The sequence below is a fragment of the Vombatus ursinus genome, unplaced genomic scaffold, assembly GCF_900497805.2.
Source record: "Vombatus ursinus unplaced genomic scaffold, bare-nosed wombat genome assembly UNPS02014847.1, whole genome shotgun sequence".
Classification (NCBI taxonomy): domain Eukaryota; kingdom Metazoa; phylum Chordata; class Mammalia; order Diprotodontia; family Vombatidae; genus Vombatus; species Vombatus ursinus.
In genome coordinates, this window is record NW_020954625.1 from 15016959 (window position 1) to 15033185 (window position 16227).

Genomic DNA, 16227 nt, shown 5'->3' on the forward strand with positions numbered 1-16227 from the left:
TTCTGCTTGGCTCCAGATAGACTGATAGATTGAGCATTTATTAAGCACTTACTGTGTGCCAGGTTTGGGGCAGCTAGGTGATGCCATAGTGCTTAGGGTGCCGGGCCTGAGGTCAGAATGACTCATCTTCATGAGTTCAAATCCATCCTCAGACACTTACTAGCCGTGTGGCCCTGGGCAAGTCACTTAACCCTGTTTGCCTGTTTCCTCATCTGTAAAATGAGCTGGAGAAGGAAATGGTAAACCACTCCAGTATCTCTGCCAAGAAAATCCCAGATGGGGTCACAAAGAGTCAGACATGGCTGAGACAACTGAAAAACAACAGCATGGACTAGGCAGAAGAGTAATGGATAGAAATTTTAAAGAGGCAAAAAAGGATTTGGGAAAAAAAGGTCAGGAAAAAATTCTTAACAGTTACAGAGTCACAGAAATTTAGTCTAATTTATTTATTCTGATTCATATTGTCCAAAAGCAGAATTAGTTGCCTTGAAAGGTGGTGAGTCCCCCATCTGGAAGTCTTCAGGCAGAGGCAGGATAATCATTTCTTTCCTATCTTGTATCAGAAATTTCTTTTTTAGATCGCCGACTCCGAGATTCTGTAAGCATGTGATTCTCTGAAGTAAATACATTTATGTATCTCTATATAGACATGTATATAGGTGATGTATACATGTGTGTGCATATATATACATATATATGTTCCCTCATATGTTTTTTGCTTTTAATAAATAACTTTTAGTTAGATAAAATTTAATACTTCAGTGAATTTCTGCAGCCCTCTGTCCATTCCACCAATGTGGGCACTCCCTCCAGTGGTACAGATTATAACCCATCCACATCTTCTTCTCCTGTGGGACTCATCCATGCTTTCTCATGCTCATCCAGGGATGATCTGCCCACCCTTATTTTTACATGAGATTTCTTTACCCACAAGACCTACTTCCAATAGAAAGGTCATGAAAGAAATGTGACAAGTGTCCCTAACAGCCAAAGGGAAGTCCACGAATTAGTTCTCCCTTCTGTAGCTAATTTTATCCACACAGAAACATGGTGGAACATTCAACTCGATTCATTTCAATTCACTGAGCATTTATTAAGCGCGTACTATGTGTTAGGCACTGTTGCTGGGGATGAAAAGACAAAATGAAAAAAGCATCTCTGTCCTCAAGGACCTTATGTTTTACAACATTCATATGGATAAGAAAATACAATCTAATTCGAGGAGAGAGAGGAATCCCCAACAACAGGGGCAATATCAGGAGAGCCTTACTGGAGAAGGTGACACATAAGATAAAGCTTGGTGGAAGCTAAGGATTTTTAGAAGCAGAAGAAAGGAAGGATTGGAGGAGAAGAGAGGAACCGGGCATGTAGGACAGTTTGTACAATATCGTGGAGGCAAGCGATGGAATTAGTTGAGTGTGTGTTGGGCAAGATGGCAGCCTCTCAGGCCCTTTTCATCTATGAGATTCTCAAGGTCTGTGAAAACTCATGCAAGAGCCAGCTTCCTAGTCCAACAACGTCAGTTGGAGAAGGTAGATTGAATTTCTGTGGTTTCTTTTGTCAATCTGGGACATTTGCAGCATTCATTTGGACAAACAAATATGTGGAACTTTTATTCTCAACTCTCTCTAGACATTTCTTTCTTAGTTTGGGTCATGCATTCTCTCTCCTACCTACCCTCTTCTGGGCTATCTATGTAAGCAAGTTCGAAGAGGGAGAATTTAATGGAAGAGTGCATTCCAGAAGGGAGTAGGACAAGATGTCCTCTGAGCAGAGTTGTAATTAGCTTGGGGTGAGTGGGAGTTTGCCCTTGCCACTGGCAGGGGAGTGGAGTAATGATCTCCATTGATTCACCAGCCTCGGCCAGACCTGTTCCTTTCCCTGGGTCACTCTTGTCACCCTGTCATTGAGCCGCTCCTCTATCCCTAGGCCTCCTTCCTCCCAGAACACCTGCAGCTGAGCTCACACGACCATTTACTGCTCCCTCCTGCAACTGGATTTTGCCCCAGGTGAAAATATTCCTAGTTACAGCTCTGCTTCTGAGGTTCCTTCCCTCTCAATTCTTTTTTTTTGTTCCTTAATGTTGTTTTTCCCCAATTACATGGAAAGACAGTTTTCAATATTCATTTTGGTAAGATTTTGAGCTCCAAATTTTTCTCCCTCCTTCCTCTCCTCCCTCCCCAAGAGAGCATGCAATCTGACACAGGTTATACATGTACAATCGTGTTAAACATATTTCCACATTAGTCATGTTGTGAAAGAAGAATCAGAACAAAAGGGGAAAAACATGAGAAAGAAAAAACAAAAAACAAAAAAAGTGAAACTAGTATGCTTTGATCTGCATTCAAATGCTGTAGTTCTTTGTTTGGATGTGGTTAGCATTTTCCATCACAAATCTTTTGGACTCGTCTTGGATCATTGCATTGTTGAGATGAGCTAAGTCTCTCATAGGTAGACATCACACAATGTTGCTGTTGCTGTGTATAATGCTCTCCTGGTTCTGCTCACTTCACTCAGCATCAGTTCATGTAAGTCTTTCCAGGTTTTTCTAAAATCTGCCTGCTCATAATTTCTTATAGCAAAATAGTATTCCATTACATTCATATATCACAACTTGTTCAGCCATTCCCCAATTGATGGGTATCCCTTCAATTTCCAGTTCTTTGCTACCACAAAAGAGTTGCTATAAATATTTTTGTGCATGTGGTTCCTTTTCCCTTTTTTATGATCTCTTTGGGATACAGACCTAGTAGTGATATTGCTGGATCAAAGGGTATGCACAGTTTTACAGTCCTTTGGGCATAATTCCAAATTGCTCTCCAGAATGGTTGGATCAGTTCACTACTCCATCAACAATGCACCAGTGTTCCAATTTTCCCATCTTCTCCAACATTTATCGTTTTCCTTTTCTGTCATATTAGCCAATCTAATAAGTAGGAGGTCTTACCTCAGGGTTGTTTCAATTTGGATTAAATTAAGTTGGATTTTTCTAATCAATACCCATTCTCAATTCTATAGCCTGACATTTGGCATGGTAACAATAGTAACTCCCACTCATTAGACATTTCATATGTGATGTTTCATTTGATACAACAATCCTATGAGGGAGAAAATGAAAGTTTTATTGTCATTTTACAAATGAGGAAACTGAGGCAGAGGGAGGTGGTATGGCTTCAAAGGGTTAAACACATGATAAGGGGCTAAGCCAGATCTTCTGAGTTCATGTCCAGTGCTTTTTGTATCCTACACCATGCTGTGTGAGAATGCCTAGTGATATACCACCTACTTTCCATCTTCATAGTTTATAAAAGCCTTGGGGGAGGACATTGCCCACTTTCTAGTTATTAGATACTAGCAGAAAGCGTCAGCTCACAGGATTTAGAGCTAGAAGGGGCTTTTGAAATCATCTAGCCCAACATCCTTATTTAACAAATGAGGAAACTGAGACTCAGGGGGTACAGTGACAGTTGGGATTCAAACATAGGCTGTCCGACTTCAAATCCAAAGGCCTTTGTTTTAGATTCCTCTGTTTAAAAAAAGTGTATTGGGGAGTTGCTCGAACAGCCGAGTGGAGGTAGGCAGTGCTTCGAACCACACCAGGTCATTGCGACGAGCAGCGAGCAGGAAGGCCGGACACCACGTCACGCTACGGGCGGTTCGGAGGAGCGACCAAAGTATATGTTGGCAACCAGGGGACTGGTGCCGGCAAAGGAGAATTAGAAAGAGCGTTTAGTTACTATGGTCCCTTAAGAACTGTGTGGATTGCCAGCCATCCTCCAGGATTTGCTCTTGGGGAATTTCAAGATCCAAGAGATGCAGAAGACGCAGTTCGAGGACTAGATGGAAAGGTGATTTGTGGCTCTCAGGTAAGAGTAAAATTGTCAACAGGAATGCCCCGGGGATCTAGATATGATAAACCACCTGCACGTAGCCCATTTGATTCTAATGATAGATGTTATGAGCGTGGGGAGAGAGATCATTGTGTTTATGATTGTCATCGCTGCAGCCGACGAAGGAGAAGCAGGTCACGATGTCGATCTCACTCAAGGTCCAGAGGAAGGAGATATTCTCGCTCACGGAGCAGGAGCCGTGGGAGAAGAACAAGACCTACATCTTCTCGAAGGAAAAGATCTGCATCTCTTCGTAGGTTCAGGTCTGCTTTAACCCGATCTCGATCTGGCTCTTTCAAAACATGGAGCTATTTCCAATCATCCCGCTCAAGGTCCAGATTCAGGTCTCTTTCAAGACCTAGAAGCAGCCGATCAAAGTCCAGATCACCATCTCCAAAGAGAAGCCACTCACTTTCTGAAAGTCCTCGTAGGAGTGCAAGTCCTGAAGGAATGAACTGAAATGAAAAAAAATAACCTTTTTAAAGGAAAGTTATTTTGTTTACATTATTATGAGGAATTTTGTGATGTCTGTTCAGTGTAAGTGTAATCTAGAAGGCTATTTGAACCATCTAATAATCAGAATGGATCTAGATATTTTAAGAGCTCTGTAAATTTATGCCAGTAGAATAGCATAAATTTTTTTTTGTTGTTGTATATGTTAACATCTTATGATCTGAAAATGGTATTTTTTATGGGAACGTTTAAGAATAAAACTGTGTTTCTAACTAGACTTCTGATTTATGGTCACTTCTGTTAAAATTTGTCTTGGGCAAGTCTCAAACCCAGAGAACTTATTAGGCCTGTTCAGGGTCAGTATCAGGATGCGACTAGAAGGTGATAAAAAGTAGTCAAGTTGAATGCACTCATGAAATCTTTCATACATTTGGATAACTTCTTAACTGTCATTTGGGGCATTGAAAAAACCTACCTTTTCATAGTAGATCAGTTTGGAAGTAGGTATGTTTTAGAGACTTAACCTTAATTTTTCTTTTTTGTAACTGCCTGTCATCTGTGGCAGACTCAAATGCCTTATGAAATTATCATCACCGAGGGACCATAATTCATGAAATTGGCATAACAATTGGACAGAACTTAAAGTAAATTTTGGGAAGTGCTGAAGGGCCCATGATAAGTAATATATAATAGCACAAATTTTACTTTTGGACAGCTGCTGTGTCATAGCCAAAATTAATATAATAAGCACATTATAGGCAAGTCATCATCAGATAAGTAGTAATGAGTGTTGAAAAAGTCACCATTTGGAAATATATTGCTCACTACTGTGCAATAATTTTTAGTAATATATACATTTTAATGTTAAGCTAAATTGTTTGAAGATGCCAAAAATAAATGCATGTTGTTTTTTTTTCTAAAGAATTTCTTGGATTGAGGACAAAGACAAATGTAAACCAGCTTTGCAAAATTGTCATTTTCCCTGCCTAAGCACCTTTTTCATCTTCCAAGTCTTTAAAATTCTGCCCCAACTTCATCCTACCTGACCTTCCCACAGACAGGGCAGATTTTGCTAGGCTGATGAAAAGTATTTAAATTTGTTGATTATAAAACAAACTAAAATGTGGTTTCTATTCCAACAGTACATTTACATTGTTAGCTTTTGGTTTGCCTCATATCACTTGATGAACTTAAATTTTTAATAAAGACTAATAACATTCCCCATACTTTAAAATAGTAATATTTGAATACAGACCAAAGCATACTGTTTTTCCAGTACACCTGATACTGACTTCTGCCATAAGTTTAAATATATCAGGTAGCAATAGTAATTGGCCACTAATGAGTTTATTTGGTAATTTTTGAAGGCTTTGACATATCTAAGAGCCACTTTTTATATGCTAAGGTTACTTGAAGAAACCTTTTTGTTAAGGGATTTGAATATTGAATGAGCAGCATGATTTTGTATAGAAACCATCTAGAGTATACAGGTTTATCTGTTGCATTTTATCAGCTTTAATTGTTCTGTACTATATTAATGCAAATTTATAATAAATCTGCAGAGATTTAAAAAGTGTATTGTAACTCTTGTGATGGTGGTTTGTAAATGTTTCAGAGGGGAGATTTATTTTCCAGTTTTTAAAAACATTTTTATTTAAAGTTTTGAGTTCCAAATTCTATTGCTACTTCCCTCCTTCCCCTCCCCCCTCCCTAAGATGGTAAGCAATTAGATATAGGTTATCCTGGTGCAATTATGTAAAACGTTTCCATATTATTAATTTTGTACAAGAAGACTTGAATAAAAGAAAAAAAGAAAGAAAGTGAAAAATAGTATGCTTCAGTCTGTATTCAAATAATGTCAGTTCTTTCTTTGGAGGCGGATAGTATGCTTCATCATTAGTCCTTTGGGGTTGTCTTAGATCATTGTATTGCTGAGAATATCTAAGTCATTCCCAGTTCTTCATTGAACAATAGTGCTGTTACTGTGTACACTGTTCTCCTGGTTCTGTTCATTTCACCATGCATCAATTCACGTAAGCCTTTCCAAGTTTTTTGAAATCATCCTGCTTATCATTTCTTATAGCATAATAGTATTCCATTACAACCATATACCATAGCTTGTTTAGCCATTTCTCAATTGATGGGCATCCCTTTGGTTTCCAATTCTTAGCCACCACAAAAAGAGCTGCTATAAATATTTTTGTACAAATAGGTCCTTTCCCCTTTTTTGGGATGTCTTTGGGGTATAGCTTTAGCAGTGGTATTGCTGGATCAAAGGGTCTGCATAGTTTTATAGCCCTTTGGGCATAGTTCCAAATTGCTCTCCAGAATGGTTGGATCACAGAGGGGAGATTTTTAAAATAATAATTAAACATTCATATTAAGGATCCCCAGAACCCTCCTCCAGTAGCTAGAGGTGACTCTGGAAACCATGAAACTGAAGTTTCATGGCCTTCACGGAAGGCCGGGTCCTTCCTGGCTGACAAAGCTTTGAATATTCTCCAAAAATGATAACTGTCTTTCAGAGCTTGTTACTGGAAATTGAAAACTGAAAGGCTAAAGGGGATAGAATGTGAGGGAGATTTATGTCATCGAAGCTTTAACTTTAAATATGTTTTTACAGTAGAATTCAAAACACTCTTATGTGTTTCATAAATTCCAAAAGGTCATAAACCTAGTTCCGAAAATATTAAATTCCAGATGTGGCCAAGATGTTGAGAGAGAGACTTACTCTGTGCTTACTGACACACTCTTACAACAATCTTCTAACTCATATGAAATTTCTTTGGACTCTTTCTTTATATGGGATTTTCTAACCCATCCTACAGCCTAAGCTATTTTTCTTAAAACAAAACAAAACCAAAAACCAACCATCCAGATGAGTTTTGCTCCCAGATTTTCTCTGGATCATATAAGAAGGGAATTTTGAAACCACCAAGATTCTAAACAAAAAGGTCCAGTACAGTTGAAATCCAAATATCCTTTGATAAGGAACATCTGCAGAGAATCTCAAGCCATGTTAAGAAGGAGAATATAAGCTAAGGGCCAGGAGAAACCCAAGGACATTCTGACACATTGCAGATCTGTGTCTTGACTGAAGCCTTTTATCTGGAGAGGTTTATCTCAGGTCACAGCAAAGAGAACAACTCAAGAAGAATGAGGCAGGTTCCTGTTTCTGGGTCACATTTTGACCAAATGAAAAATATTTTCTTTTTGTTTTCATAGACTTTTTTTTTAGAAAAACTTAAGCAACAGATACATTGCTTAGAGTTGAATATTTTTTAAAGGAAGTTGTTACCCTGAATTGTGCAGGATTCTAAAATGTCCAGCTAATCTCGGATTTTAGAGACAAATGGACAGTAGCTTAACTGGCTTATTTTGGCAAGACTCCTGTCCTTTCTTGGACTATTCAGAAAGAGAAAAATCAAAGGTTTATTTCTTTTTTTTTTAAATTATGGAGGGATGGAGGTGGAGATAGAATAAGAGCTGGAAAGACAGAGAATATATTTTTGAAGACAGTCCTTTATCATGAAACTACCATTCCTTTTTCTTCTTCTGTCCTGAAAGTGATGCCAGTTTTTGAAAATAACAGATTTTTAAGAGAAGAGGGGGAGAGATAGAAGAGAGAGCAGATTAGGGGAAGGGGTGTTCAGAATGCATGCCATTTTAGGGTGGGGGGAGGAATGAAATGGGGAGAAAACTTGGAACTCAAAATCTCGTGGAAGTGAATATTGAAAGCTAAAAATAAATAAAATTTAAAAATAAATATAATAAAGCCTTTCACAAAAAAAGAAAATAACAGTTTTTAAAAAGCAAATATGAACTCATATTTACAGCTTATCTAATACACAGAATAAACATAAGATTTTTAAGAGCATATTTAATTTTTTTAGTTTTTTTAAAATTAATTTTGATTTATATCTGTTATTTCTCCCTCCTCTAGATTTCCCCTAGATCCCTCCTGCCCTCCCTCCCAGAGAGATAGCCTTTATGATGAAGAGAGAAAAGATCAGCAAAATGGAAAACACATCACAAAAAGTATGTTTATTTTAAAGAGCTAAAAAGACATGAGTTCAAATTCCATCTCTGACACAGGCCTGTGTGAGCCTAAACAAGTCACTTGCCATCTTTAGTGCTCCAGTCAAATAGCTAGTACTCTAAGTTGTAAAGGAGGTGGTAGCCTACACTAGGGAAAGGGTTTTCCTCATCTGGGAGTTCCCTGTACCACTAAAATGAGAGATCTTGTCCTCTATTTCAAGAATTATTTGGGGATCATCAAAACCAGCCTGAATAAGTTAGGATTCCTTGCCTAGAAAATATCAGCATCCACCTTATCCAACCTTTTAGGTGATAGAATTTGGGAATCTAAAGCACATAAAAAATAGTATTTGAAGGTGGAGGTATGTAAGGGAAATGTTTTTGATTTTCTTAAAATTGAGAGGAGATAGATAAGTGCATGAGGGAGAGAATATGTAACTAAATAAGGAATTTTAAGTACATAGAGATCTCCATGATTCTCTAAACTGATTGCACTTTGTCCTAGACTGAGCAAAAGGATAAATTCTTTAATTTAACCTTTAATGACCACCTGCTTACTGTTGCCTAGGGTTATGAGAAGGAAGAACTGGTCAGCACTCACCTTGTTGTCCAGGCCCCGTCTGCTCAGAACTTCTACTTCCCTATCTTTCTCTCCCTCTCAGTGGAATGAACAATTTGAAAGGCTCCTCCTACACTCTCTTCTCCCCATTCCCATAATTTAAGGGTCAACAGAGACCACTGATGGAAGGTTCTGTAGCCTTCTATAGCAGTATGATGTAGTGCAGAGTTCTGGGTTTGGAAACAAATGACATGGCTTCAAACGTATACTCTGTTGCTTGTTTCTAGTGTAACTTGGCCAAGTCAACTATGCCTCAGTGTCCTTGGGGTTCTGGAAATATATGACCTCCTAAAGGTCTCTTCCTGGCATCTTGGTGAAGTGAAAAACATTGGAGTCAAAGGACCCAGGTCTGATTCTGGGTACAGTTACTTCATATCTGTATGACCCTGACCAACTCTCTTATCCCTTCTGGTCCTTGGTTTCTTTACTTGTAAACTAAGGAAGTTGGATTTGACCTCTAAAGACCTTCTGGCTACAGATTTGGGAGGCTCTGAGTGATCCCTTTCTTCCCAGATTAAACATATTCCAATTCATCCTAGAACTTGAATGGAAAGAAGGTACAACAGCCCCTTTAAATCACCGGTTCCATTCTTTCCACACACACCCTGCTCTTTTCCTCATACACAAAGTAGAGTCAAACAGGACCTCAGAGAACAGATAATTCATCTCATAGCTGAGGAATTCGTATACAGCCCACCGAACAAGGGGTTTTTCAGACTTTGCTTGAAAAGCTCCAGTGATGAAGGAACTTAGTACCTTCTAAGTCAGCCCATTGAGACTTTGGACAACTCTAATCATCAGGAAATGTTTTCCTACCATCAAACTAAATCTGTCTCTCTGCCTTCCACCTGTCATCCTTAATTCTGTACTCTGCAGTCAAACAGAGAAGTGTTACTCCTCTTCCATATGATACATCTTTATGTTCCTGAAGCCAGTCAACACCTTCTTCCTCTCCATTCTCAGTCCCTAGGCCTTTTTGCTAAATAAACCCAGCATCTTCCTTTGATTCTTATAATAGCACAGTCTCTCTTTTCCTCACCATCCCTATCACCTTCCAGATTGTCATGTCTTTCACTAAAATGTGGTACCCATAGTTGAACACAATAATCCCAAAGCAGAGAATAGTAGAAATATTACCTCCTTCACTCTGAAAAGTATTCTTATATTAGTATAGCCCAAGATTAAAAAGATAATCTTGAGAGGTATCAAGGAATATTGGATAGCCAGCATTGAAACCAGGAAGACCTGGGTTCAAGCCCTGCCTCACTTAACCTATCTTAGCCTCAGTTTCTTCATCTGTAACAGAGTTGGGATGAAGATCAAATGGGATACCTTTTGTAAAGTACTTTATAAACCCTAAAGTACTAAATGACTGTGAGTTCTTCCTCTCGCTTCTCCTCCTCTTTCCTTTCTTTCTTCCTTCCCTCTCAGACTTTAGGCTTCTCATCTTGTACAATTCTTGTCTATGGTCTGTTATAAAGCCTCTATAGAAGATGTATGCCATGCAACCAGAGTGAAAATATCAGGAGGAAAAAGGTGCTGTCTGTGGAGATCAATACACCAGTAGAGGCCAAAATATTTTCTACAGTTCTGTTTACCTGGAATAAGTTTTTAGCTCCATTTCTTTAATAATATTTTGTTTGCCAGGAAGTACTACAGTTCCACCTTAATTAGGGAATCATCTCAAAATCTATTTGATAATAATGTTTTCAGTGTTTAATGGGGGGGGTGACCCCCTCTAAATCCTTAACATGTGCTAAGGCTGAGGAGGCTTGGGCAGGGAGAGACCCTGGACAATAAAAAAGTCCTCCAGAGAAGACCCAGGGTTTGTGTTGCTGTCCACCAGGCAGGTGCTGATAGGCCTCAGCTAGTGAGCAGTCTTTGGCTGGCTGGGATTACTGGGAAGCTGCAGTTATTGTTATTTGGAATAAATTGTGGACAATTCCCTCTTCCTCCTGTCCCTGTATCTTTCTCCATTCTCCTCTTTTCTCTGTTTTTCTCCTTTTCTCTGTCTTCCTTTCCTTTGCCCTTCATTGACAAAATAATTATTTTTGTTTTTACTGGTATATCTTCACTAAAATATTTCTTTGATATCTTAGAATAATGATAATGATAATAATAACAGTGTATATATTATATTAAATGCACTTGAAGGTTTGCAAAGAGTTTCACAGATATTATCTCATTTTATCCTCACAAAAACTCTGTGAAGTGTTATTACAATCATTTTACAGATGGGGTAACTGAAGATAGAGGTCAAGTGACTTGTCCAGGGTCACACAGCTTGTAAGTGTCTGAGGCTAGATTTTAACTCAGAGCTTTCCGACTAAAAGCCCAGTCCTCTACCAGTTACTACACATAACTGTCATGGAGGTAAGCCTGGTTTATCAATGTACTGCCAGCACCAACTCTGTCAAGTCCAAAAGGCTTTAATGTGGGCCCAATGACAGAGCAAATATCTACTGTCTGAAGACCAGCCTAAGTTCAGAAGGGCTTATCACCAGAGGGGTTGCATTGAAATGATTTATTTTTTTTTTCATCACAGACCCTCTGGAAGAGCAACTATGAAGTTATAGAGTGGTTGTGATGTGCCTAGGTGAAATCTCAGTGAAATTATCGATTCTTGTAGTACTGTGGAATTATTTCATTTTGAGATAACATAAGGGCATAAATTTAGAACTGGAAAACACCTCAGAGGCCACCAAGTTCGATCTCCTCATTTTACAGATGAGGAAATGGAGGCATAGTGAGGTTAAATGACTTGCCCATGGTCAGATAGCTAGTAAGTGCTTAAGATGGAATTTGAACTTGTCTTCTGAACTCCGAGTCCAGTATCTGATTCACTATGCCAAACTGACTGTTACTGTTATTATAACTCACATTTATGCTGTGCTTGTAAGTTTACAAAGCTTAGCATACCTTTTAAAACATAGCAATGAGTTTAGTTTCACGTGACTCTTTCTTGATAGAGCCATGCTGGCTATTTGTAACCACTATTTCCCTTTCTAAATCTTTCCCAAGCATCTCTTTAATGATTCATTTAAAAACTTTTCTAGGAATCAGTAACCTTTAGCTTGCAGATTCTGTTCTCTTCCTTTTTTATGGAACTCAAGAAACTTGCCTTTCTCCAATCTTGTGGTCCTCTTGTTTACCTTGATTCTTCAATTACCACTGAGAGAGACTTATCAATCACATCTCCAGCTCTTCCAGATCCTAAAGATAAATTTTATCCGGGTGAGGTGACTTGAATTCATTAAGGGCTATGAAGTGTTCTCTTACTATTTCCTTACTTATCTTGGGCATCAACTCCCTCTCAGTAATTTTTGGTCTGCCATTTCTAGCGCAAAGGTCCTTCTCCTTGGCAGAGAAAATGGAAGCAAAATAATGATCGAGCCATTCTGCCTTCTCTTCTTTATCAGTTATCCTGTCTACCCTAAGCAATGGTTTCATGCCTTCTTTGATCCTTCTTCCCCCCCCCAATATAGAACAACAACAACGCCCTTCTCATTTTCCTTAGCTTCAAATGGCAGCCTCAGTTCATTCTGAGTTTGAGGATTCCTGACGCTTTTTGAAGGTCTGTATCATGCTCTTATATTTACCCTCTGTTTCCCAGTCTTGCTTCCATATTCCATAGATTTCTTTTTAAACTTTAAGTTGGTTGGTGAATTCCCTATACAACCATATCTCTCTCTTCAGACAACCTTTATATAACTTTCTTATTGGAATTGTATTCAGAATTGAATTCTAGAGAGTCTTCCTTCCTTCCCTGGGCTGACTTTCCTATTATGTTTTAGTTCATGGGATCCCATCCATTTTACCTCTGATTCCTTTCGCTTTTCAAAAATCTAGGGTGCACAACTATTTCCAAACTATGCCTGTATTTCCTCTCCCCCACTATCACAGCTGTATAAAAGAATGGTCACTTAGCTTCAAGGTTTCTATCCTTTCCAGCCCAGAAATCAACTCTCCTCTGTTAATGAGAATATAAACCAGAGTAGAATTTGTTCTGACTGGTTATTCTAATTTTTGAAAGATGAAATTATCAATAAGGGCATCAAGACTGCATTAAGTGCTCTGATTTTCATGAAATAGATGTCTAAATAATGGAAGTCCCCCCTCACGATTGTATATGTTTCCTATCTTGGCCAGTTTGTCCCTCCTTAGCCAGCCTGGTGGCCTCCCAATCCTGATGCTTCACCATATTGGTGCCAGCCTTAGTACAGACATCCTGTGGTCTTTAGTCCCACTGCAACTCTGAATTCTTGAACTGAAGTTATTTGCCAACCTCAGCCTCCCATAGTAGCAGGGACTATAGGTGTACACCATCATGCCTGGCTAACAAGAACTATTTTTTTTTTTAAGGAAAAAGGAAAAGAAGGAGAGAAAAAAAATTAGACCAATCCATACATTGAAAAAATCTGAGAAGATATGTGCTATTCAACCCTTCCCACCTCCCCTGCCACCACAGACACAAGGAGTGGCAGAAGGCACCTGCTCATACCTCCAGATTGTTCTTTGTAATTTTGCAACCTGCAATTCAACAGAATTTTGTGGTCAGACTTTGTGGTCATTCCACTTGTATCAGTGTAGCCATTATATTGGGTTTTTTTCTGGTTCTGTTAGCTTTACATCAATTCATGCAAGTCTTTTTATGCTTCTTCATATTCATGATATTTGTTGTTCCTTACAGCATGGTAATATTTCATTTCATCCATATACTACAATTTACTTTGATTGTATTTTCAGATATTCAATAAATGCTCCCCCCCCTTTTTTTGCAACCTGGAGTGATTATTTGCACAATTTCTAGAATTTTCTTGTAAAATCTCTATCAATCCATAATTTCCAGACCTATTCATTTGGTTGTTCTCAAAGCATCCATTAACATTGTTATTTTGAAGGTGTTAATGGTTCTAAGTGGGTACCTTCCCTTGAGGGCTGACTTTTGTAACCCAGGATGTTTTGACATCCATAGCCACAACTTTTGCCTTGGCAACTTTACACTTGGTGTTACTTAATTGGAGAAGACTAAGTTATGCACGAGTCCTACCTTCATCGATTGGTTCTATTTGACCTCTAGATTCAAATTCAAAGTCTGCACTCTCTATTTTCCTTTGTATACCTTAAGCTTTTTACACTTAAGTTCAACTGATATTTTTATCGTAATGGAGAAAGGTTGCAACATTAAGAAGCTGTTTAGTGTGTTTTTCAATGAAGTCATGCAACTTATTATCATATGTGTACACCAAGTTGCTAATAAGATATGGAGGGTGTGGCTTCCTCTTTAACTTGGTAGCCATACTCAGTCCTATTCAGGAAAGATGGTTAAAAAGGCCCCCTGAAAAATGCCACATATTATATCAATTTTCTTGACATTATTGTGCTGGTGGCATATTTTAAATAGAGAAGCGTTTTCTATGAAAAATGTTATTGCAATTTCATTACATTATTACAATTATTATTCTGATTACTACCTATGGTGGGAAGAGTTTCTAACAATAAACCGTGTCATCGGATTACATCCTCTTCCTTAATGCAAGTTTGCTTTTCTGTCTTCTGACATTCATATTAGGAGTATGTTTGCAGTTGTGGATAAGATTCTGGGTTCCTATTGAATTGCTAGTTTCCTAATATAGCACATATGCTATTATAGCTTGGAGGGATTTTGGAGGTCATTTATTCTACTCTCTCTTGATTTTGCAGGTAAGGAAACAGACTCAGAGAAATCAGGTGACTTGCCCATGGTCACACAGTAGCAGAGACAGAATTTGAATCCATGTCCTCTCATTGCAAATCCATTCCTTTTCTTCCTCTGCTTTCCAACTCCATACTCCATAGTCAAGTGAGAGGATTAAACCACCTGGTAAGACACTTTATCACTCAGGAAGACTGAACAAAAAGTTCATTATCTCCATCTCTGGTAGTGTGTGCTCTGACAGATGCTACTGGCTCCTTTACCATTTTGTTAGCCAAGAGAATATGGAAAAATTAGAAAGAGATTGCTTATTAACTGGCCAAGGAAAGGGAGTGAGTGCCTCAAGACAAGATCAAGGGGCCTAAATATTCTTTTTAAAAATCACTGCCATCTATTATGCAAAGTCTTTAGTTCTAATATTTCCAGCTACTCTGATGGACCAGATCAAGAGATGACAAATTCTTTGACATTTCACAGTCAATCAATCAATAAACATTTGTTAAGTTCCTACTATGTATGAGGCAAGCACTGTGCTACATGCTAGGGATACAAAAAGAGACAAAAGGCAGTCCCTGTCCTCAAGGAGCCCACAATCTAATGGGGGAAAATCAATTAAAATTTGCTGATTCAAATAATCATGCCTGCAAATGATTTTGCAGATATAATATATAAATATCTACATTATTAGTAGCATTAATGTAAATTGATAACTAATTCTGGGCATTTCTTTCAGAAAGGAATTGAACTTGCATATAAAGGAAACAGGTTATGTTAATAAAGGAATTAAAAGAACGAGAGAGAAAGAGATCTTAGTTCAATAAATAACATATAAGTCCACAACTCTCCTTGGAGAATTTTTTTCTTTAGCATTTATTTTGTCATGCATTGGTAATAATAGATTACTCCATCTTTAGGGAACTTGAGGAAATTATTATGCTTAATTTCTGTGCCCAGTTGTTGACATACTTGTACTATATAATACAATATCATGTTTTTCTCTTCCTTCTGTCAGGAAGGAGGAGAAAGTGATACTTTACTCTGTCTAGGATTTGGGAAAGCTCAAATATTGATTTCTTCCTCCCCACCCAAAATTTGGAAGACGAAACTCTGGGAAGATTTCTAAAAACACTGACTGTTCTCACTGTCGACAGACTGTCTATAATTTGTGTTGTTCTAACCTCTCAGGAAACTCTATTCTTTGGGGTGTTAGCTTCTTGTCTTTAATGAGGGATGTCTGTGGAATGCCTTGTGAGATAAAGGTTTTTATTTTAATAATGTAATGTTCTTTATATGCTGACATGTAATGCTTGACTTTGACAGAGAATATTACAATTTTCACAGTGCTTTCAAGCATCTGCTGGTGAGCCCAGATTTTGAACTAGAAAGAACTTCCAAAGCAATCATTTCCAATGTCCCCATTTTACAAATGAAAAAAGCAACTGAGACCCAGAAAGGGAAAGGGACTTGGCAGCATTCCCACAGCTGGACCATCCCAGAGCTGGGATTCTGATGGAGGTTTTTCATTTCCAAAT

The 16227-nt window shown here is 38.3% G+C and overlaps 1 protein-coding gene and 1 pseudogene across 1 annotated transcript; both read left to right on the forward strand.

Annotated features, from left to right (window-relative positions):
• The first annotated feature begins 1432 nt into the window (after positions 1-1432).
• On the forward strand, positions 1433-4349 carry LOC114026868 (annotated as a pseudogene).
• Positions 4350-4711: 362 nt separating this feature from the next.
• MRLN (myoregulin) lies at positions 4712-15919 on the forward strand. Its single transcript, XM_027840612.1, is given in 3 exon segments — positions 4712-4724; positions 15754-15783; positions 15786-15919. Coding segments are annotated over 3 exon segments (177 nt in total).
• Positions 15920-16227: the final 308 nt, after the last annotated feature.